Below are 21,562 nucleotides of genomic sequence, written 5' to 3' on the forward strand. Positions count from 1 at the left end.
CCCTATATTGTCTACAGGAGACCACGGGGAGGTGATCGAGACCAAGTGTTTTATTATTTTTTTTAAATCTATTAAGAGAAACCTTTAAGTGACTAAAATAAAAAAAGAGTAAAACCCTCACTGCTCTCACCCGACTGTCCAAGGCGACACCCCCTCCCCCGCCCTACATCTTGTTTTCCGTTCCATTTTTATCTCCGGCACCCTCCTTTAAACTGTGATTGTACTCGCTCTTATCATCTGGAAGAATTCTCATTTAAATAAAAAAAATAAAAATAAAAAATAATAAAGCAGAATATGCTTTTCTCAAATACGATTCTGTGTGTTCTTTTAGGATCTGAGCGGAAGACGAAAACACAGGAGCCCCGATCTTACTGCAGGACATGAAATTGCACTAAGGAATGGTGTTCCCTGCTTGGGATGAGGATGGGGTACCCTTTAAGGGGTTGTCTCAACATAAACAATCCCTTTAATAAAAGTTCTATCGCTGCGATCAGGCGATCGCTTCAGGTCTGGTTCCTAAGGTGGTTCTCCTGGGGCTGTCTCTTAGCCTATAGCGGCCACTACAGGGGAAATGAGGCATTACATGACAAACGTTTGACTGTGGGTGACCCAAGTCTGCCAGAGCAAGAGTCCCCTGCTTGATAAACAGGTCCTGAATTACAAAAACAGGACTGCTTCCTTCCTTAACCGTGTCATGTCTGTGCACAGGTTTTCCATTTAAAGATTCACTTCAATGTAGCGGAGCAGCAATACCAGACACAACCTGTGGTTAGGGGTGGCGCTGTTTTTCTAGTCCTGGACAGCTCCATTGACTCCTCTCCTGTCTAGGGGGGGGGGGGGTGTCTTGTCCTGGTAACGGTCGTGTGGCCTGATAAGATGAATCTTTTACTCTTGTAATAACTTCAGATGTATAATTGTATATAGTGAGAGATCTATGAAATATAAAAGATCTCTAAATAACGTGGAATCATAAAGAACATTACTAATAACCGGGGCAGATTTATTAAAACCAGCGCAAAGGAAAAGTGGTGTGGTTGCCCATAACAACCAATCAGACTGCTTCTTTCTTTTTCAAAAGGTCCTCCAAAGAATGAGAGCTGGAATCTGATTGGTTACTATAAGCAACTGCACCACTTCTCCAAGCTCCCTCATTACATGGCGGTAATCCAAGCAAACGGCTGTCCGTGCGGTGTATGGAAGGACGGCATCCGCAAGAGTCCTTATTATAGAAGAAATCCCCCACATATAACATGGGGCTTCATTTATTAAAACTGACTCCACTACTTAGCAACCAATCAGAGATCAGCGGCTTAAACTGCTCTGTAAGGATGCGCTTATTGGTTGCTATGGGCGATGAACAGGTTTTTTTTTTCAATCCGTTTTTTTTTTAAATATCAGGGGAAATGTATCAAACCTGCTGCAATGTGAAAGTGGAACAGTTGCCCATAGCAACCAATCTGATTCCGGCGCTAATTTTCCAGAGGCCTGTTTGAAAATACAAGAAGCCATCTGATTGGCTGTTTTGGGCAACTGCTCCACTTTTCCTTTGTGACAATTTGTATAAATCTCCCCACTGTCGGCTGCCTCCGAGCAGATGTGCGGGTTCATGGGCCCCTAATATTACTATTGATGGAGACTCGTACCTAACAGTGAAAGGAAAAAAAGAATTCTACAATTGGATTGACGCCAACAATATGGCCGCTTCCCCACGCATCGGCGACTGTTATTGTTCGTCTCTTTACTCTGCGCCCTCTTGTGGCTGAGTTTACAAATGCTCCGGGGAACGTGTGTACGTCACCGTACGTAAGCTGTGCGCAGGCTCTATTAGTCGAACGTCGTTCCTTTCAGACCTTATGAGTCGCTCCCAGAGCTGCGGAGCAGGTAAGGCACAAACAGCGCCACTTCACTGGTATAAGTGACGGTTTTTGCGTTCAGGACGTTCCCGGAGATGGAGGGAAGATGAAGCGGTGTTGTAAGAATAGCGGGCAGTCATTGCCATTACTATCTCACTGCCCACGTGTTTGGTCACTGTCAATAACCTCATAGTCTATGTACTCATCCAGTCATCTGTCTGTAATCCTCGTGTCATGCAACTTAATAATAGACTGTGTTTCAATTCCTAATCGTTCGTAAAACGTCTGCTTGCTGTCCGTGAATGGGAACATTATTGATATCTTCAGACTGAAAATCTATACAGACCTTAAACTTTACACAGCTGTTTACTACAATTGTATCGCTGTAGAGAAAGTGTATTATGTGTTCCTATTCACTGTCAGCAAGCAGAGAAATTGCAAATGGTAAGGAATTGAGACACAAAGTATATTACAATGTTAGAAAGTTTGGGCGTATAATACAGGATATAACTCAGGATCAGTACAGGATATGTAATGTAATGTATGTACACAGTGACTCCACCAGCAGAATAGTGAGTGCAGCTCTGGAGTATAATACAGGCTGTAACTCAGGATCAGTACAGGATAAGTAATGTAATGTATGTACACAGTGACTCCACCAGCAGAATAGTGAGTGCAGCTCTGGAGTATAATAGAGGATGTAACACAGGATCAGTACAGGATAAGTAATGTAATGTATGTACACAGTGACTCCACCAGCAGAATAGTGAGTGCAGCTCTGGAGTATAATACAGGATGTAACTCAGGATCAGTACAGGATAAGTAATGTAATGTATGTACACAGTGACTCCACCAGCAGAATAGTGAGTGCAGCTCTGGAGTATAATACAGGATGTAACTCAGGATCAGTACAGGATATGTAATGTAATGTATGTACACAGTGACTCCACCAGCAGAATAGTGAGTGCAGCTCTGGAGTATAATACAGGATGTAACTCAGGATCAGTACAGGATAAGTAATGTAATGTATGTACACAGTGACTCCACCAGCAGAATAGTGAGTGCAGCTCTGGAGTATAATACAGGATGTAACTCCGGATCAGTACAGGATAAGTAATGTATGTACACAGTGACTCCACCAGCAGAATAGTGAGTGCAGCTCTGGAGTATAATACAGGATATAAGTCAGGATCAGTACAGGATAAGTAATGTAATGTATGTACACAGTGACTCCACCAGCAGAATAGTGAGTGCAGCTCTGGAGTATAATACAGGATGTAACTCAGGATCAGTACAGGATAAGTAATGTAATGTATGTACACAGTGACTCCACCAGCAGAATAGTGAGTGCAGCTCTGGAGTATAATACAGGATATAACTCAGGATCAGTACAGGATAAGTAATGTAATGTATGTACACAGTGACTCCACCAGCAGAATAGTGAGTGCTGCTCTGGAGTATAATACAGGATATAACTCAGGATCAGTACAGGATAAGTAATGTAATGTATGTACACAGTGACTCCACCAGCAGAACAGTGAGTGCAGCTCTGGAGTATAATACAGGATGTAACTCAGGATCAGTACCGGATAAGTAATGTAATGTATGTACACAGTGACTCCACCAGCAGAATAGTGAGTGCAGCTCTGCAGTATAATACAGGATATAACTCAGGATCAGTACAGGATAAGTAATGTAATGTATATACACAGTGACTCCACCAGCAGAATAGTGAGTGCAGCTCTGGAGTATAATACAGGAAGTAACTCAGGATCAGTACAGGATAAGTAATGTATGTACACAGTGACTCCACCAGCAGAATAGTGAGTGCAGCTCTGGAGTATAATACAGGATGTAACTCAGGATCAGTACAGGATAAGTAATGTAATGTATGTACACAGTGACTCCACCAGCAGAATAGTGAGTGCAGCTCTGGAGTATAATATAGGATATAACTCAGGACCAGTACAGGATAAGTAATGTAATGTATGTACACAGTGACTCCACCAGCAGAATAGTGAGTGCAGCTCTGGGGTATAATACAGGATATAACTCAGGATCAGTAAGGATTTTCTATTGTATGTTTTCTTTTGTTACTTATATTTGTATATTATTTATATGTATCTTCTCTTCCTGTAGGATGTGACTCCAGTCTCCTGTTCTCTCCCCGATGCTGTTACTCCACCCGTGTCTTGTCTTCCCTCCCTCCACCAGTAAGATGGCTGCTTCGATGAAGTCTCCCTTTGTAGTCTCCTTAGAAATTAACTTGATCGTAGTGACTTTGACTGTATTGGGACTTGTGAGCCGACTGTGGAACCTTTGTCACCCGCCGGCAGTGGTGTAAGTTTTCATCGCTCCCTTTAGTGCACCCAGAGGGGGTTGGGCTCTATACACATTAGATTGCTGGCAGGATTATGTTGTCCGTTCCTCCCCCGCAGGTTTGATGAGGTTTATTACGGTCAGTTCATCTCTCTGTACATGAAACGTGTATTTTTCTTGGATGACAGCGGACCTCCGTTTGGACACATGCTGTTAGCTCTTGGAGGTGAGAAGACTCGGTCCACTCTTTAGATTGTAAGCTCTTTGGCCAGGGCACGCTCTTCCACCGTATCTGATTATGGCCTGGTATAAATATTCTTTGTGTATGTATTGTTTCAAAGTCCAGATATCCAGTTATAGTGTGAGACCAAGAATGGCCGATATCAGATTAACCGTAAAATACTCTGATAGTCCGCCACCGGCGGGAGGTCTCTTCTGGCGACGGCCGGGGGTGTCTCGATGGAGACCCTGGCGAATGGAGATTTTCAGTCTGTATTGATTGGTCGGTCTTCCCTTTTCAGGACATCTTGGGGGATTCGATGGTAATTTCATGTGGAACAGGATTGGCGCAGGTAAGTGACGTCCACGAGGAGCGCTGTCTGTGAAGTGTCCGTTATTCACCGCCATAATACACCTTGTATAGAAATGTCAGACAATCGGACTAAACACTCACGACGTCACGTCTCTCCCCTGAAGAATACAGCAGTAATGTCCCCGTGTGGTCCCTGCGTCTCCTTCCTGCCCTGTGCGGAGGCCTGTGTGTCCCACTTGCCTATCAGATAGTGGTTGAGCTGGGATACTCCACCTGGGCCGGGGTGGCCGCTGCCCTTCTCATTCTGTTTGGTGAGTTCTGCCATTGACGTATTTCATGTGAATTACTTCAGCCGCCGGTTACGGGTGTATGGATCGTTCCCCTATGGTCTGATATTAAAGGGTGTGTAGACTTCTGCAACCAATTTTTATTGCTCCAGCGTATGAAAACTAAAAAATGAGACCGTTTTGTAAATTTGTGTATTCAGTTCCTATAAAAGTGTGTCTCCATAGTAACAGACTACAAATGAACTCTGTGTAGTCTGATCCTGCAGCCACTCCCTCCCCTTCTTGCATAACTATAGAGTGGATGAAAGAGCAGAGCAGGTGGAGTAACACGACTGCAGGGTCAGACTACACAGGGTTTATTTGTAGTCTGTTACTATGGAGACACACAGGTTTTCATAGCAACTGAATACACAAAACGGTGGATTTATTTTTATGGTTTAAACGATTTGCAAAGTTCAAAACCTTTATAGTTTTGATGAATTGGAGCAATAGAAAATAAAATAGTTGGAAAAGTGCACACAGTCCTTAATGACCATAAATAATTTTATTCATTGTCCTGACATGGGTAGAAATGTTGTGCGTGCCACGTGGCATTTATAGAAGTAAGCGGGCACGTGGGCTTATTTAGGGGTTTAATACTTTGCTGATCCATCATCGCTCATTCTTTATTGTCCCTGTCCTAGAAAACGCTCTGGTCACGCAGTCTCGCCTGGTTCTTCTGGAGTCCGTCCTCATATTTTTCATCCTTTTGGCCGTTTTGTCATATCTCAAATTTCACAGCCATCAGCAAAGCAGGTGAGTCAGTGTACATACATTACATTACTTATCCTGTATTATACTCCAGAGCTGCACTCACTATTCTGCTGGTGGAGTCACTGTGTACATACATTACATTACTTATCCTGTACTGATCCTGAGTTACATCCTGTATTATACTCCAGAGCTGCACTCACTATTCTGCTGGTGGAGTCACTGTGTACATACATTACATTACTTATCCTGTACTGATCCTGAGTTACATCCTGTATTATACTCCAGAGCTGCACTCACTATTCTGCTGGTGGAGTCGCTGTGTACATACATTACATTACTTATCCTGTACTGATCCTGAGTTACATCCTGTATTATACTCCAGAGCTGCACTCACTATTCTGCTGGTGGAGTCGCTGTGTACATACATTACTTATCCTGTACTGATCCTGAGTTACATCCTGTATTATACTCCAGAGCTGCACTCACTATTCTGCTGGTGGAGTCACTGTGTACATACATTACATTATTTATCCTGTACTGATCCTGAGTTATATCCTGTATTATACTCCAGAGCTGCACACACTATTCTGCTGGTGCAGTCACTGTGTACATACATTACATTACTTATCCTGTACTGATCCTGAGTTATATCCTGTATTATACTCCAGAGCTGCACTCACTATTCTGCTGGTGCAGTCACTGTGTACATACATTACATTACTTATCCTGTACTGATCCTGAGTTATATCCTGTATTATACTCCAGAGCTGCACTCACTATTCTGCTGGTGGAGTCACTGTGTACATACATTAGATTACTGATCCTGAGTTACATCCTGTATTATACTCCAGAGCTTGGTGTAACGATGACATTTACCAGCAGGCAAATCATCAGAGCATGCTTTGTGCAGATCCAGTAGCATTGTGAGTGCAGCTCTGGAGTATAACACATGTTGTTCAGGATGCTGTTTGTGTAGATTATTTCCATATGTGACCTGTATAAAGGTAATGAGAGTATTTCATGAGCAGTTTTAGGGGCGGGGGGCACTTCTGTAGCAGAATGTTTATGGACTGTGTCGTTTCATGTGATCTGCCGGGTGTAATGACTTCGGTCTGCAGCTCTGGATGTGTCGGGGGTTAGTGGTTTTATTTACTGGCCACTTCTGGCAACTATATGTCACAGTAGAGCGTGGCAGTGTACCAGGGATATTTACATGCCACCGCACTGCCCCGCGTCACATCCCGTCCTGCTATTTGGGGGTACTGGACCCTAATGCCTGAGTCTTGTCTCCGCAGTCCGTTCTGTGCACGCTGGTGGTTGTGGTTGATGGTAACCGGTGTCTCGTGCTCCTTTGCAGTGGGGTAAGCAGCACATTCTCCTCGCGTGATCTCCTGCCTGTACCTCCAGCTCTGACCTTCTCCTCTCTCATCCTCAGGGTCAAGTACATCGGTCTCTTCTCCTACCTCCTGGTCCTGGTAGTTGCGGGGGTGCACAGCTGGCAGCTGCTGGGTGACCGGAGACTGTCCAGCGTACGTATGTGACGTGTCCTCTCTCCCGCTGATACATTGTGACTGTCCGGACTCTCAGCACGTTCTCTCCATGTGCAGGTGCTGGTCCTCTGTCATTTAGGGGCCCGTGGCGTGGCCCTGCTGCTGCTCCCTGTGTTCCTGTACCTGGGGATGTTCTACATACACCTATCAATACTGACGCGTTCCGGACCCCACGACCATATCATGAGCAGCGCGTTCCAGTCCAGTCTGGAGGTAACACCGTCACTAACAAAGTGCTGGAGCATTACAGGATCCTCCCTCCTGCACTGATACATTGTAACAAACTATCCGGACAGGAGAGCGATTTCTGGTGCTGAGGTGTTTATCTCACAGAGGATTGTCTAGACTGGATACAACTGTAACAAACCCTCAGCTGTCAGAAGTATCAGGTCTGCTCAGGTTCTCAGGATGTAATCAAGAATGTTTCCACTGACTGACTGCAAGCGGAGATCTTCATAGGGAATGGTAATTTTTTTAAAATATACTTTGCATAATCAGTTTCCAGTATTTTGCTTGCTGTCAGTGAACAGAAACATTCTTGTTTATATCCAGAGGCTGAAAATCGGTCCTGATCACGTCTCGTTGACACAGGCAGTCGGCTCATCTCATTATAAGGGTGTATTCACATTGTGCGTCGTTTGCAGCAGGTTTTTTTTTCTTAATGTCATGGGAAATAAAGCAGTTTGACAGCTCCTTCTTATAGGGTCTATTCACATGGGGCTGTGATACACTGTAACGTGCCTGGCACCTGTGCCAGCTTTACAAAATCAAGACAGATTCAGGATGTTTAGGCACCCACAGACATTAACCCTCTCTCTGCCGGGCAGGTGGTAGGTCTCATTGTATGTGATGCTCATCATTGTAAGTCTATGAGAAGTGCGGAGTATTGACTACCTCTTCCTCCTCCTCAGGGCGGCTTATCTCGGATCACCCAGGGTCAGCCGCTGGAGGTGGCATTTGGCTCGCAGATCACACTCAGGAACGCGATGAGTAAACCAGTGCCGTGCTGGCTGCACTCCCACAAGAACACCTACCCAATCATGTGAGCCCAGGGTGGAGGATGGGGATAGTAGTCACTCCACCTAAAATGTATTTCTCTAAAATGGTTTGGGGTCTCTTTACTGCCCTCCGGTCATTGGTAAGTTGACTTTTTTTGCTTTAAGCCCCCGTCCTTCTCCTCATGCAGGTACGAGGGAGGACGCGGGAGCTCGCACCAGCAGCAAGTCACCTGCTATCCCTACAAGGACGTCAACAACTGGTGGATCGTCAAGGACCCGACGCGGTAATTACAGAATCCAGTGCGTGTAAAAGCTTCAATGAGGTGAAAGACGAAACTATTGTGTTATCACTTACCCAGGCAGGACACGATCGTCAGCTCGCCACCGCGGGTGCTGCGACACGGAGACACCATACAGCTGGTACACGGAATTACGGCGCGCTTCCTGAATACGTACGTATCTGCCTGTACTGTATATACTGAACGCCCCTGTCACCTCTGATCTCCATTATACAATTCACATATAGAATTAACCTCCATAAACTGCTGAGTCACTTTGTATTATACTCCAGAGCTGCACTCACTATTCTGCTGGTGGAGTCACGGTGTACATACATTACATTACTTATCCTGTACTGATCCTGAGTTACATCCTGTATTATACTCCAGAGCTGCACTCACTATTCTGCTGGTGGAGTCACTGTGTACATACATTACTTATCCTGTACTGATCCTGAGTTATATCCTGTATTATACTCCAGAGCTGCACTCACTATTCTGCTGGTGGAGTCACGGTGTACATACATTACATTACTTATCCTGTACTGATCCTGAGTTATATCCTGTATTATACTCCAGAGCTGCACTCACTATTCTGCTGGTGGAGTCACTGTGTACATACATTACATTACTTATCCTGTACTGAGCCTGAGTTACATCCTGTATTATACTCCAGAGCAGCACTCACTATTCTGCTGGTGGAGTCACTGTGTACATACATTACATTACTTATCCTGTACTGGTCCTGAGATACATCCTGTATTATACTCCAGAGCTGCACTCACTATTCTGCTGGTGGAGTCACTGTGTACATACATTACATTACTTATTCTGTACTGATCCTGAGTTACATCCTGTATTATACTCCAGAGCTGCACTCACTATTCTGCTGGTGGAGTCACTGTGTACATACATTACTTATCCTGTACTGATCCTGAGTTACATCCTGTATTATACTCCAGAGCTGCACTCACTATTCTGCTGGTGAAGTCACTGTGTACATACATTACATTACTTATCCTGTACTGATCCTGAGTTACATCCTGTATTATACTCCAGAGCTGCACTCACTATTCTGCTGGTGGAGTCACGGTGTACATACATTACATTACTTATCCTGTACTGATCCTGAGTTACATCCTGTATTATACTCCAGAGCTGCACTCACTATTCTGCTGGTGGAGTCACTGTGTACATACATTACTTATCCTGTACTGATCCTGAGTTATATCCTGTATTATACTCCAGAGCTGCACTCACTATTCTGCTGGTGGAGTCACTGTGTACATACATTACATTACTTATCCTGTACTGATCCTGAGTTATATCCTGTATTATACTCCAGAGCTGCACTCACTATTCTGCTGGTGGAGTACAAAACAGGCTGTAACTCGGATATGTAATGTATGTGCGCAGTGACATCACTATGAATTGTATATGTGACCTGTAACGTGATCAGAGGTGGATATAAGGTTCTTGTTTTATCCTCTTGGATTTTCCCTGGTCATGTGACTGTCCCCGGCCTCTGGTCTGTGTGTCGTGGTTTTGGTCGGACGCTGGATCGGTGATTGTGTATTTCATGGTTTCTTTCCTCCAGTCATGACGTCGCTGCTCCTTTTTCTCCATATGCCCAAGAAATCTCCTGTTACATTGACTATAACATCTCTATGCCAGCGCAGACACTATGGAAGGTGGTGAGTATGAGTTTATGACGGTGGGGGGGGGTGATCTTATTGGTAGAGATCGCTCTGATACACTGTAACAAGCCACGCACCGGTTGTCAGCCTCTAGCGATACATGTTTCCATTTGATGACAGCAAGCAGAGAGCTTGAAAATGGCAAAGAACGTAACCCAACCTATCCGGAAGCTGCAGAGATTTCTACTGCAGTGATGACGTGTTATTTACATGGGACTGCGCGCTCTCCTCCCGTTACGATGCTTCTCATTTTCCTTACAGGAGATTATAAATCGGGAGTCTGATGGAGACGCGTGGAAGACGATCCTCTCCGAAGTGAAGCTGGTTCATGTCAACACGTCGGCTGCTCTGAAGGTGAGAATAATGGCGGCCGCGCCTGTGCGGTTATGTCTGTTCACGCAGCGCTAGAGCCGGGAGACGTTCCTGACGTATATATCGGACAGAGGGCTGCGGCGTATATCACTGTATGGCCAAACGTCAGCAATCGGCTCCCGTATTAAACAAAAAAAAATATTCTATAAATATATTTTTTTTACTGTACAGAAACAGGAACAAATTGTGCCAGCCCCTGCCAGCGTAGGCCGCGCGTTTCCCCTGCCAGCGTAGGCCGCGCGTTTCCCCTGCCAGCGTAGGCCGCGCGTTTCCCCTGCCAGCGTAGGCCGCGCGTTTCCCCTGCCAGCGTAGGCCGCGCGTTTCCCCTGCCAGCGTAGGCCGCGCGTTTCCCCTGCCAGCGTAGGCCGCGCGTTTCCCCTGCCAGCGTAGGCCGCGCGCTTCCCCTGCCAGCGTAGGCCGCGCGCTTCCCCTGCCAGCGTAGGCCGCGCGCTTCCCCTGCCAGCGTAGGCCGCGCGCTTCCCCTGCCAGCGTAGGCCGCGCGCTTCCCCTGCCAGCGTAGGCCGCGCGCTTCCCCTGCCAGCGTAGGCCGCGCGCTTCCCCTGCCAGCGTAGGCCGCGCGCTTCCCCTGCCAGCGTAGGCCGCGCGCTTCCCCTGCCAGCGTAGGCCGCGCGCTTCCCCTGCCAGCGTAGGCCGCGCGCTTCCCCTGCCAGCGTAGGCCGCGCGCTTCCCCTGCCAGCGTAGGCCGCGCGCTTCCCCTGCCAGCGTAGGCCGCGCGCTTCCCCTGCCAGCGTAGGCCGCGCGCTTCCCCTGCCAGCGTAGGCCGCGCGCTTCCCCTGCCAGCGTAGGCCGCGCGCTTCCCCTGCCAGCGTAGGCCGCGCGCTTCCCCTGCCAGCGTAGGCCGCGCGCTTCCCCTGCCAGCGTAGGCCGCGCGCTTCCCCTGCCAGCGTAGGCCGCGCGCTTCCCCTGCCAGCGTAGGCCGCGCGCTTCCCCTGCCAGCGTAGGCCGCGCGCTTCCCCTGCCAGCGTAGGCCGCGCGCTTCCCCTGCCAGCGTAGGCCGCGCGCTTCCCCTGCCAGCGTAGGCCGCGCGCTTCCCCTGCCAGCGTAGGCCGCGCGCTTCCCCTGCCAGCGTAGGCCGCGCGCTTCCCCTGCCAGCGTAGGCCGCGCGCTTCCCCTGCCAGCGTAGGCCGCGCGCTTCCCCTGCCAGCGTAGGCCGCGCGCTTCCCCTGCCAGCGTAGGCCGCGCGCTTCCCCTGCCAGCGTAGGCCGCGCGCTTCCCCTGCCAGCGTAGGCCGCGCGCTTCCCCTGCCAGCGTAGGCCGCGCGCTTCCCCTGCCAGCGTAGGCCGCGCGCTTCCCCTGCCAGCGTAGGCCGCGCGCTTCCCCTGCCAGCGTAGGCCGCGCGCTTCCCCTGCCAGCGTAGGCCGCGCGCTTCCCCTGCCAGCGTAGGCCGCGCGCTTCCCCTGCCAGCGTAGGCCGCGCGCTTCCCCTGCCAGCGTAGGCCGCGCGCTTCCCCTGCCAGCGTAGGCCGCGCGCTTCCCCTGCCAGCGTAGGCCGCGCGCTTCCCCTGCCAGCGTAGGCCGCGCGCTTCCCCTGCCAGCGTAGGCCGCGCGCTTCCCCTGCCAGCGTAGGCCGCGCGCTTCCCCTGCCAGCGTAGGCCGCGCGCTTCCCCTGCCAGCGTAGGCCGCGCGCTTCCCCTGCCAGCGTAGGCCGCGCGCTTCCCCTGCCAGCGTAGGCCGCGCGCTTCCCCTGCCAGCGTAGGCCGCGCGCTTCCCCTGCCAGCGTAGGCCGCGCGCTTCCCCTGCCAGCGTAGGCCGCGCGCTTCCCCTGCCAGCGTAGGCCGCGCGCTTCCCCTGCCAGCGTAGGCCGCGCGCTTCCCCTGCCAGCGTAGGCCGCGCGCTTCCCCTGCCAGCGTAGGCCGCGCGCTTCCCCTGCCAGCGTAGGCCGCGCGCTTCCCCTGCCAGCGTAGGCCGCGCGCTTCCCCTGCCAGCGTAGGCCGCGCGCTTCCCCTGCCAGCGTAGGCCGCGCGCTTCCCCTGCCAGCGTAGGCCGCGCGCTTCCCCTGCCAGCGTAGGCCGCGCGCTTCCCCTGCCAGCGTAGGCCGCGCGCTTCCCCTGCCAGCGTAGGCCGCGCGCTTCCCCTGCCAGCGTAGGCCGCGCGCTTCCCCTGCCAGCGTAGGCCGCGCGCTTCCCCTGCCAGCGTAGGCCGCGCGCTTCCCCTGCCAGCGTAGGCCGCGCGCTTCCCCTGCCAGCGTAGGCCGCGCGCTTCCCCTGCCAGCGTAGGCCGCGCGCTTCCCCTGCCAGCGTAGGCCGCGCGCTTCCCCTGCCAGCGTAGGCCGCGCGCTTCCCCTGCCAGCGTAGGCCGCGCGCTTCCCCTGCCAGCGTAGGCCGCGCGCTTCCCCTGCCAGCGTAGGCCGCGCGCTTCCCCTGCCAGCGTAGGCCGCGCGCTTCCCCTGCCAGCGTAGGCCGCGCGCTTCCCCTGCCAGCGTAGGCCGCGCGCTTCCCCTGCCAGCGTAGGCCGCGCGCTTCCCCTGCCAGCGTAGGCCGCGCGCTTCCCCTGCCAGCGTAGGCCGCGCGCTTCCCCTGCCAGCGTAGGCCGCGCGCTTCCCCTGCCAGCGTAGGCCGCGCGCTTCCCCTGCCAGCGTAGGCCGCGCGCTTCCCCTGCCAGCGTAGGCCGCGCGCTTCCCCTGCCAGCGTAGGCCGCGCGCTTCCCCTGCCAGCGTAGGCCGCGCGCTTCCCCTGCCAGCGTAGGCCGCGCGCTTCCCCTGCCAGCGTAGGCCGCGCGCTTCCCCTGCCAGCGTAGGCCGCGCGCTTCCCCTGCCAGCGTAGGCCGCGCGCTTCCCCTGCCAGCGTAGGCCGCGCGCTTCCCCTGCCAGCGTAGGCCGCGCGCTTCCCCTGCCAGCGTAGGCCGCGCGCTTCCCCTGCCAGCGTAGGCCGCGCGCTTCCCCTGCCAGCGTAGGCCGCGCGCTTCCCCTGCCAGCGTAGGCCGCGCGCTTCCCCTGCCAGCGTAGGCCGCGCGCTTCCCCTGCCAGCGTAGGCCGCGCGCTTCCCCTGCCAGCGTAGGCCGCGCGCTTCCCCTGCCAGCGTAGGCCGCGCGCTTCCCCTGCCAGCGTAGGCCGCGCGCTTCCCCTGCCAGCGTAGGCCGCGCGCTTCCCCTGCCAGCGTAGGCCGCGCGCTTCCCCTGCCAGCGTAGGCCGCGCGCTTCCCCTGCCAGCGTAGGCCGCGCGCTTCCCCTGCCAGCGTAGGCCGCGCGCTTCCCCTGCCAGCGTAGGCCGCGCGCTTCCCCTGCCAGCGTAGGCCGCGCGCTTCCCCTGCCAGCGTAGGCCGCGCGCTTCCCCTGCCAGCGTAGGCCGCGCGCTTCCCCTGCCAGCGTAGGCCGCGCGCTTCCCCTGCCAGCGTAGGCCGCGCGCTTCCCCTGCCAGCGTAGGCCGCGCGCTTCCCCTGCCAGCGTAGGCCGCGCGCTTCCCCTGCCAGCGTAGGCCGCGCGCTTCCCCTGCCAGCGTAGGCCGCGCGCTTCCCCTGCCAGCGTAGGCCGCGCGCTTCCCCTGCCAGCGTAGGCCGCGCGCTTCCCCTGCCAGCGTAGGCCGCGCGCTTCCCCTGCCAGCGTAGGCCGCGCGCTTCCCCTGCCAGCGTAGGCCGCGCGCTTCCCCTGCCAGCGTAGGCCGCGCGCTTCCCCTGCCAGCGTAGGCCGCGCGCTTCCCCTGCCAGCGTAGGCCGCGCGCTTCCCCTGCCAGCGTAGGCCGCGCGCTTCCCCTGCCAGCGTAGGCCGCGCGCTTCCCCTGCCAGCGTAGGCCGCGCGCTTCCCCTGCCAGCGTAGGCCGCGCGCTTCCCCTGCCAGCGTAGGCCGCGCGCTTCCCCTGCCAGCGTAGGCCGCGCGCTTCCCCTGCCAGCGTAGGCCGCGCGCTTCCCCTGCCAGCGTAGGCCGCGCGCTTCCCCTGCCAGCGTAGGCCGCGCGCTTCCCCTGCCAGCGTAGGCCGCGCGCTTCCCCTGCCAGCGTAGGCCGCGCGCTTCCCCTGCCAGCGTAGGCCGCGCGCTTCCCCTGCCAGCGTAGGCCGCGCGCTTCCCCTGCCAGCGTAGGCCGCGCGCTTCCCCTGCCAGCGTAGGCCGCGCGCTTCCCCTGCCAGCGTAGGCCGCGCGCTTCCCCTGCCAGCGTAGGCCGCGCGCTTCCCCTGCCAGCGTAGGCCGCGCGCTTCCCCTGCCAGCGTAGGCCGCGCGCTTCCCCTGCCAGCGTAGGCCGCGCGCTTCCCCTGCCAGCGTAGGCCGCGCGCTTCCCCTGCCAGCGTAGGCCGCGCGCTTCCCCTGCCAGCGTAGGCCGCGCGCTTCCCCTGCCAGCGTAGGCCGCGCGCTTCCCCTGCCAGCGTAGGCCGCGCGCTTCCCCTGCCAGCGTAGGCCGCGCGCTTCCCCTGCCAGCGTAGGCCGCGCGCTTCCCCTGCCAGCGTAGGCCGCGCGCTTCCCCTGCCAGCGTAGGCCGCGCGCTTCCCCTGCCAGCGTAGGCCGCGCGCTTCCCCTGCCAGCGTAGGCCGCGCGCTTCCCCTGCCAGCGTAGGCCGCGCGCTTCCCCTGCCAGCGTAGGCCGCGCGCTTCCCCTGCCAGCGTAGGCCGCGCGCTTCCCCTGCCAGCGTAGGCCGCGCGCTTCCCCTGCCAGCGTAGGCCGCGCGCTTCCCCTGCCAGCGTAGGCCGCGCGCTTCCCCTGCCAGCGTAGGCCGCGCGCTTCCCCTGCCAGCGTAGGCCGCGCGCTTCCCCTGCCAGCGTAGGCCGCGCGCTTCCCCTGCCAGCGTAGGCCGCGCGCTTCCCCTGCCAGCGTAGGCCGCGCGCTTCCCCTGCCAGCGTAGGCCGCGCGCTTCCCCTGCCAGCGTAGGCCGCGCGCTTCCCCTGCCAGCGTAGGCCGCGCGCTTCCCCTGCCAGCGTAGGCCGCGCGCTTCCCCTGCCAGCGTAGGCCGCGCGCTTCCCCTGCCAGCGTAGGCCGCGCGCTTCCCCTGCCAGCGTAGGCCGCGCGCTTCCCCTGCCAGCGTAGGCCGCGCGCTTCCCCTGCCAGCGTAGGCCGCGCGCTTCCCCTGCCAGCGTAGGCCGCGCGCTTCCCCTGCCAGCGTAGGCCGCGCGCTTCCCCTGCCAGCGTAGGCCGCGCGCTTCCCCTGCCAGCGTAGGCCGCGCGCTTCCCCTGCCAGCGTAGGCCGCGCGCTTCCCCTGCCAGCGTAGGCCGCGCGCTTCCCCTGCCAGCGTAGGCCGCGCGCTTCCCCTGCCAGCGTAGGCCGCGCGCTTCCCCTGCCAGCGTAGGCCGCGCGCTTCCCCTGCCAGCGTAGGCCGCGCGCTTCCCCTGCCAGCGTAGGCCGCGCGCTTCCCCTGCCAGCGTAGGCCGCGCGCTTCCCCTGCCAGCGTAGGCCGCGCGCTTCCCCTGCCAGCGTAGGCCGCGCGCTTCCCCTGCCAGCGTAGGCCGCGCGCTTCCCCTGCCAGCGTAGGCCGCGCGCTTCCCCTGCCAGCGTAGGCCGCGCGCTTCCCCTGCCAGCGTAGGCCGCGCGCTTCCCCTGCCAGCGTAGGCCGCGCGCTTCCCCTGCCAGCGTAGGCCGCGCGCTTCCCCTGCCAGCGTAGGCCGCGCGCTTCCCCTGCCAGCGTAGGCCGCGCGCTTCCCCTGCCAGCGTAGGCCGCGCGCTTCCCCTGCCAGCGTAGGCCGCGCGCTTCCCCTGCCAGCGTAGGCCGCGCGCTTCCCCTGCCAGCGTAGGCCGCGCGCTTCCCCTGCCAGCGTAGGCCGCGCGCTTCCCCTGCCAGCGTAGGCCGCGCGCTTCCCCTGCCAGCGTAGGCCGCGCGCTTCCCCTGCCAGCGTAGGCCGCGCGCTTCCCCTGCCAGCGTAGGCCGCGCGCTTCCCCTGCCAGCGTAGGCCGCGCGCTTCCCCTGCCAGCGTAGGCCGCGCGCTTCCCCTGCCAGCGTAGGCCGCGCGCTTCCCCTGCCAGCGTAGGCCGCGCGCTTCCCCTGCCAGCGTAGGCCGCGCGCTTCCCCTGCCAGCGTAGGCCGCGCGCTTCCCCTGCCAGCGTAGGCCGCGCGCTTCCCCTGCCAGCGTAGGCCGCGCGCTTCCCCTGCCAGCGTAGGCCGCGCGCTTCCCCTGCCAGCGTAGGCCGCGCGCTTCCCCTGCCAGCGTAGGCCGCGCGCTTCCCCTGCCAGCGTAGGCCGCGCGCTTCCCCTGCCAGCGTAGGCCGCGCGCTTCCCCTGCCAGCGTAGGCCGCGCGCTTCCCCTGCCAGCGTAGGCCGCGCGCTTCCCCTGCCAGCGTAGGCCGCGCGCTTCCCCTGCCAGCGTAGGCCGCGCGCTTCCCCTGCCAGCGTAGGCCGCGCGCTTCCCCTGCCAGCGTAGGCCGCGCGCTTCCCCTGCCAGCGTAGGCCGCGCGCTTCCCCTGCCAGCGTAGGCCGCGCGCTTCCCCTGCCAGCGTAGGCCGCGCGCTTCCCCTGCCAGCGTAGGCCGCGCGCTTCCCCTGCCAGCGTAGGCCGCGCGCTTCCCCTGCCAGCGTAGGCCGCGCGCTTCCCCTGCCAGCGTAGGCCGCGCGCTTCCCCTGCCAGCGTAGGCCGCGCGCTTCCCCTGCCAGCGTAGGCCGCGCGCTTCCCCTGCCAGCGTAGGCCGCGCGCTTCCCCTGCCAGCGTAGGCCGCGCGCTTCCCCTGCCAGCGTAGGCCGCGCGCTTCCCCTGCCAGCGTAGGCCGCGCGCTTCCCCTGCCAGCGTAGGCCGCGCGCTTCCCCTGCCAGCGTAGGCCGCGCGCTTCCCCTGCCAGCGTAGGCCGCGCGCTTCCCCTGCCAGCGTAGGCCGCGCGCTTCCCCTGCCAGCGTAGGCCGCGCGCTTCCCCTGCCAGCGTAGGCCGCGCGCTTCCCCTGCCAGCGTAGGCCGCGCGCTTCCCCTGCCAGCGTAGGCCGCGCGCTTCCCCTGCCAGCGTAGGCCGCGCGCTTCCCCTGCCAGCGTAGGCCGCGCGCTTCCCCTGCCAGCGTAGGCCGCGCGCTTCCCCTGCCAGCGTAGGCCGCGCGCTTCCCCTGCCAGCGTAGGCCGCGCGCTTCCCCTGCCAGCGTAGGCCGCGCGCTTCCCCTGCCAGCGTAGGCCGCGCGCTTCCCCTGCCAGCGTAGGCCGCGCGCTTCCCCTGCCAGCGTAGGCCGCGCGCTTCCCCTGCCAGCGTAGGCCGCGCGCTTCCCCTGCCAGCGTAGGCCGCGCGCTTCCCCTGCCAGCGTAGGCCGCGCGCTTCCCCTGCCAGCGTAGGCCGCGCGCTTCCCCTGCCAGCGTAGGCCGCGCGCTTCCCCTGCCAGCGTAGGCCGCGCGCTTCCCCTGCCAGCGTAGGCCGCGCGCTTCCCCTGCCAGCGTAGGCCGCGCGCTTCCCGTACGTCGGTATGGGTTTGACGTAAGCGCCAGGAACTTCCCCTCTTACGCTGAACGCAGGTCCCTAACGCTGTCTGAACAGATCCTTACAGACACCTCGCATCTTTTCTGAATGTCCCATAATCCATCTCTTCAGATGCAGTGAATGTAAGCTATTATTCCCTGGTATCAGTCACATTATGCTGCTGACAGGGAGGTCTACGACCATTCAGTTATTTTCTACTAGTGCGGTAGAATCATGCGCAGTTCTTGGCCGCGCCGCACATTCCCGCTACGTGTCCAGACCGCCCCTTAATGGGCTGTCTGTCTGCAGCTGGAGTGAATAGCGGGCGAGTTGCGTGTCCTGTGGTGACCCCATTATCTGCTGCAGCTCAGTGGATCTACATTACCAGACTGGGGCTTCCGGCAGCTGGAGGTTGTGGGTGACAAGACGGCTAAAGGGTCTCATCAGAGTCTGGTGTGGAACGTGGAGGAGCATCGCTACGGAAAGAGTAAGTGCGTAGAGCGGGGGGGGGCAGAGCGGCACCACCCGTCAGTCCGGTCATCTCCTGAATGTTCCCACCAGGTCAAGAGCAGGCGGAGCGAGAGCAGGAACTCCACACTCCGGCACAGATGGACGTCGGGAGGAACCTCAGCTTCATGGCTCGATTCTGGGAGCTGCAGGTGCTGGAAGGAATATGTAATGTATGGAACTTTCTGTCCGGGTCACGCAGCGCTGACGGGTCTGCAGCGGACAAGTCCACACATCGTGTCCCTGACCGGCCGCTGGATGAGCTGTGGGGACTCTGCTGCTTATAGTGAATGATATTGAGTGGTTTTCTTTCCTGTTCCCGCAGTGGAAGATGCTGACGATGAGGAGTGAGACCCCGGAGCACAAGTACTGCTCGTCCCCCCTAGACTGGGTCACACTGGACACCAGCATCGCTTACTGGCTCCATCCCAGGACGTCGGTGAGTGCGCGGACTGCAGGTAGAACGCACATGGGGGCAACTCTGGGTTGGGGGAGCAGAGATTGTCCAGCGTGGCTCCGGCCCCCTACTTTACATTCTGCTACACCCACTGACCTCTATTAGGGTACGTTCACACAGGGCCAAATGGTGGTGCAGTTTTTCAGCCGGAATGTGCACTTAAAACAGTTTCATACTTACCCGTAGTCATGGCGGCGCGTCCCTCTGCCGTCCGACCTCCTGGGATGGCGTTTCACCCCACGTGACCACTGCAGCAGTCACATGGGATGCAGAGAATTCTGGGTAACTGCTTTTTTATGTTTTTGAGTTGCGATTTTTGTGGTGGAATTTGTTGCAACAGAAAAGCAGCGATTACGCAAATACAAATGACACGTTGCGGATTAAATAAACGCACCGCAGATCTATTTCTGAACTTTTTTCCCCCGCAGCGGGCGGAGGTTTGTTGATGTCTCATCCCCTCTGCTGCTACTGTGGTGCTGCTGACTTTCTGCAATGAAATACGTTCTGGAAAATGGACCGTATTTACGCTACGTGTGAACGCGGCCTCAGGGTATCCAAAAAGTTAAAGGAACACGATAGAGAATCGCTAGAACTCATAAATTGGGTAGAATTCAGCGCTGCCCCTGGTGACGTATCCCCCTCAGGTGCGGGCGGCACGGCTCCTGTCACCTCGGGGCACGGTATGTGATTTGTGCCAGGTGTTAGTCGCCCCCCCCCTATTACTCTTGATGAGTTTTGGATTTCATTAAAGTGACAGTCCAGTGGTCGGCGATGCCTCTGCGCCGCGCCTGCAGGGCTCTGAGTTGGGGCAGCTCTGCAGCAGTTTGGGTCTCGTACACCCCGGTATGACGCTGCACCTCCCCCCACACATTGCACAGATCGTCAGATCATCCGTGTACGTATATAATGCAGGAGCAGCTGTCACTGGTGATCTACAGCAGGGGGCAGAAACCTTCAGCTGTTGTAAAACTACAACTCCCAGCATGCCCTGACAGCCAAAGGCTTTATTATTACATCTAAAGCCTGTCAGGGCATGCTGGGAATTGTAGTTTTACAACAGCTGGAGTGTGAAGTTTGCTGCCCCCTGATCTCCAGTTTTGGGGTAACGTTGCCCCCCTGGGTGTAACTCGTGTTCCTGTCGTCATTTTGCTCTTAGGCTCAGATCCAGCTGCTGGGGAACCCTGTGATCTGGTATTCTGCCGACGCTGGGGCCGCATTGTACGCCGTGCTCTACCTGTACTACCTGCTGCGGCAGCGCCGGAGAATCTACGACATTCCACCAGGTCATCGCCGCCGTCCGTCCTCCATGGTAACAGAATGCCGGTGTCCTGATTTGTGGGTGTAACCTGTCCGTGCGTTGTATCTGCAGGCGCGTGGCGATCCCTCCAGCTCACCGGGACATTGTGCCTGGGGGGCTGGGCTGTCAATTACCTGCCGTTCTTCCTGATGGAGAAGACCCTGTTTCTGTATCACTACCTCCCGGCCCTGACCCTGCAGATCCTGCTGCTGCCTCCGCTCCTGGATCACGTCCACCATCATCTGATCCGGTGAGTGTCCTGCCCTCTGGATGATGAGGACTGTAGTCTGTCCGGCGTCTCCGTTCATCTGTCCCGTCTCTGTTCCAGGTCTGACACTTTACAGAACACCTTCGCTGCCGTCCTGCTGGCGTGGATGTCCAGTGTCGTCCTGACCTTTAGTAAACTTTGCCCCCTGACCTACGGAGAGCCGGCCTTGTCCCCACAAGAGTTAAGAAGTTTAAGGTGGAAAGACACTTGGGACATTCTTATTAGAAAGTGACGCTCGTCTTCAGGTAGGACGAGGCCCTTTACCGGTTACCATGAGTGAGTGGAGATGACGCGGAGTGCGGCCGCGGGACGTCACAGGGTCGACTTAAGATAGAAAACTAGAATAGGAAGATGTCAGTGTCACCATGTTGTGGCCAGCAGGTGGCGCTTAACACAAGGTGATTGACATAGGGCAGGCGGCCCCCCCCCCCCCCCTCTGCAAAATAAATATTTTTTCAACACTTGTTTGAATTCAGTGGCTGAAAATCCGTTCCGTTCATATTCAGATGGACATGATCAGGATGGGTTGTCCGCCTCAGGATGGTAAACAACAATGTTTCTATTCACTGATCGCAAGCAGAGATTTGATATTCCAAAGATGTAGAACTTTTCATTATATAATGGTTAAAAGGGGCGATCCCGGGGTTTAAAAAGTAACTAAACGTTTGATAAACTTCTGACATGTCATAGTGACATTGGTGGGGGTCCGAGCACTGAGACCCCCCACCAATAGCTAAAACGAAGCGGCTTATTCTGGAAATAAATGTATCGAGTACGGACTCAATGGAAAGTCTATGATCCCGCACTCCGATACATTGGCTTTCCGGAAAAAGCAGAGACCTTCAGCTGCTTCGTTCTAGCGATTGGTGGGGGGGTCTCAGTGCTCGGACCCCCACCAATGTCACTATGACATGTCAGAAGTTTGTCAAACGTTTAGTTACTTTTTAAACCCCCGGATCGCCCCTTTTTAACTTTTCTTTTTGTATTTTTTTTCCACCTTCCATTAGCCCCCCGGGGGACTTGAACCAGCGATCGTTAGAACAATACGCTGCAATACTAATATATTGCAGTGTATAGTCCTTTTCACAGGGCAGACA

At 56.6% G+C, this 21,562-nt stretch overlaps 1 protein-coding gene across 1 annotated transcript; it reads left to right on the forward strand.

Annotated features, from left to right (window-relative positions):
• The first annotated feature begins 1,812 nt into the window (after positions 1-1,812).
• POMT1 (protein O-mannosyltransferase 1) lies at positions 1,813-20,893 on the forward strand. The gene is made up of 20 exons (XM_075834686.1): positions 1,813-1,881; positions 3,993-4,193; positions 4,292-4,398; positions 4,694-4,744; positions 4,869-5,015; positions 5,675-5,786; positions 7,040-7,105; positions 7,180-7,273; positions 7,352-7,507; positions 8,206-8,336; positions 8,481-8,576; positions 8,652-8,744; positions 10,168-10,264; positions 10,529-10,621; positions 18,303-18,423; positions 18,498-18,595; positions 18,769-18,882; positions 20,057-20,183; positions 20,270-20,447; positions 20,526-20,893. Exons 2-20 carry the CDS (start codon positions 4,024-4,026, stop codon positions 20,695-20,697), a joined length of 2,223 nt encoding a protein of 740 aa, XP_075690801.1. The 5' UTR covers positions 1,813-1,881; positions 3,993-4,023; the 3' UTR covers positions 20,698-20,893.
• Positions 20,894-21,562: the final 669 nt, after the last annotated feature.

The sequence above is a fragment of the Rhinoderma darwinii genome, chromosome 8 (assembly GCF_050947455.1).
Source record: "Rhinoderma darwinii isolate aRhiDar2 chromosome 8, aRhiDar2.hap1, whole genome shotgun sequence".
In the NCBI taxonomy this organism is placed as follows: domain Eukaryota; kingdom Metazoa; phylum Chordata; class Amphibia; order Anura; family Rhinodermatidae; genus Rhinoderma; species Rhinoderma darwinii.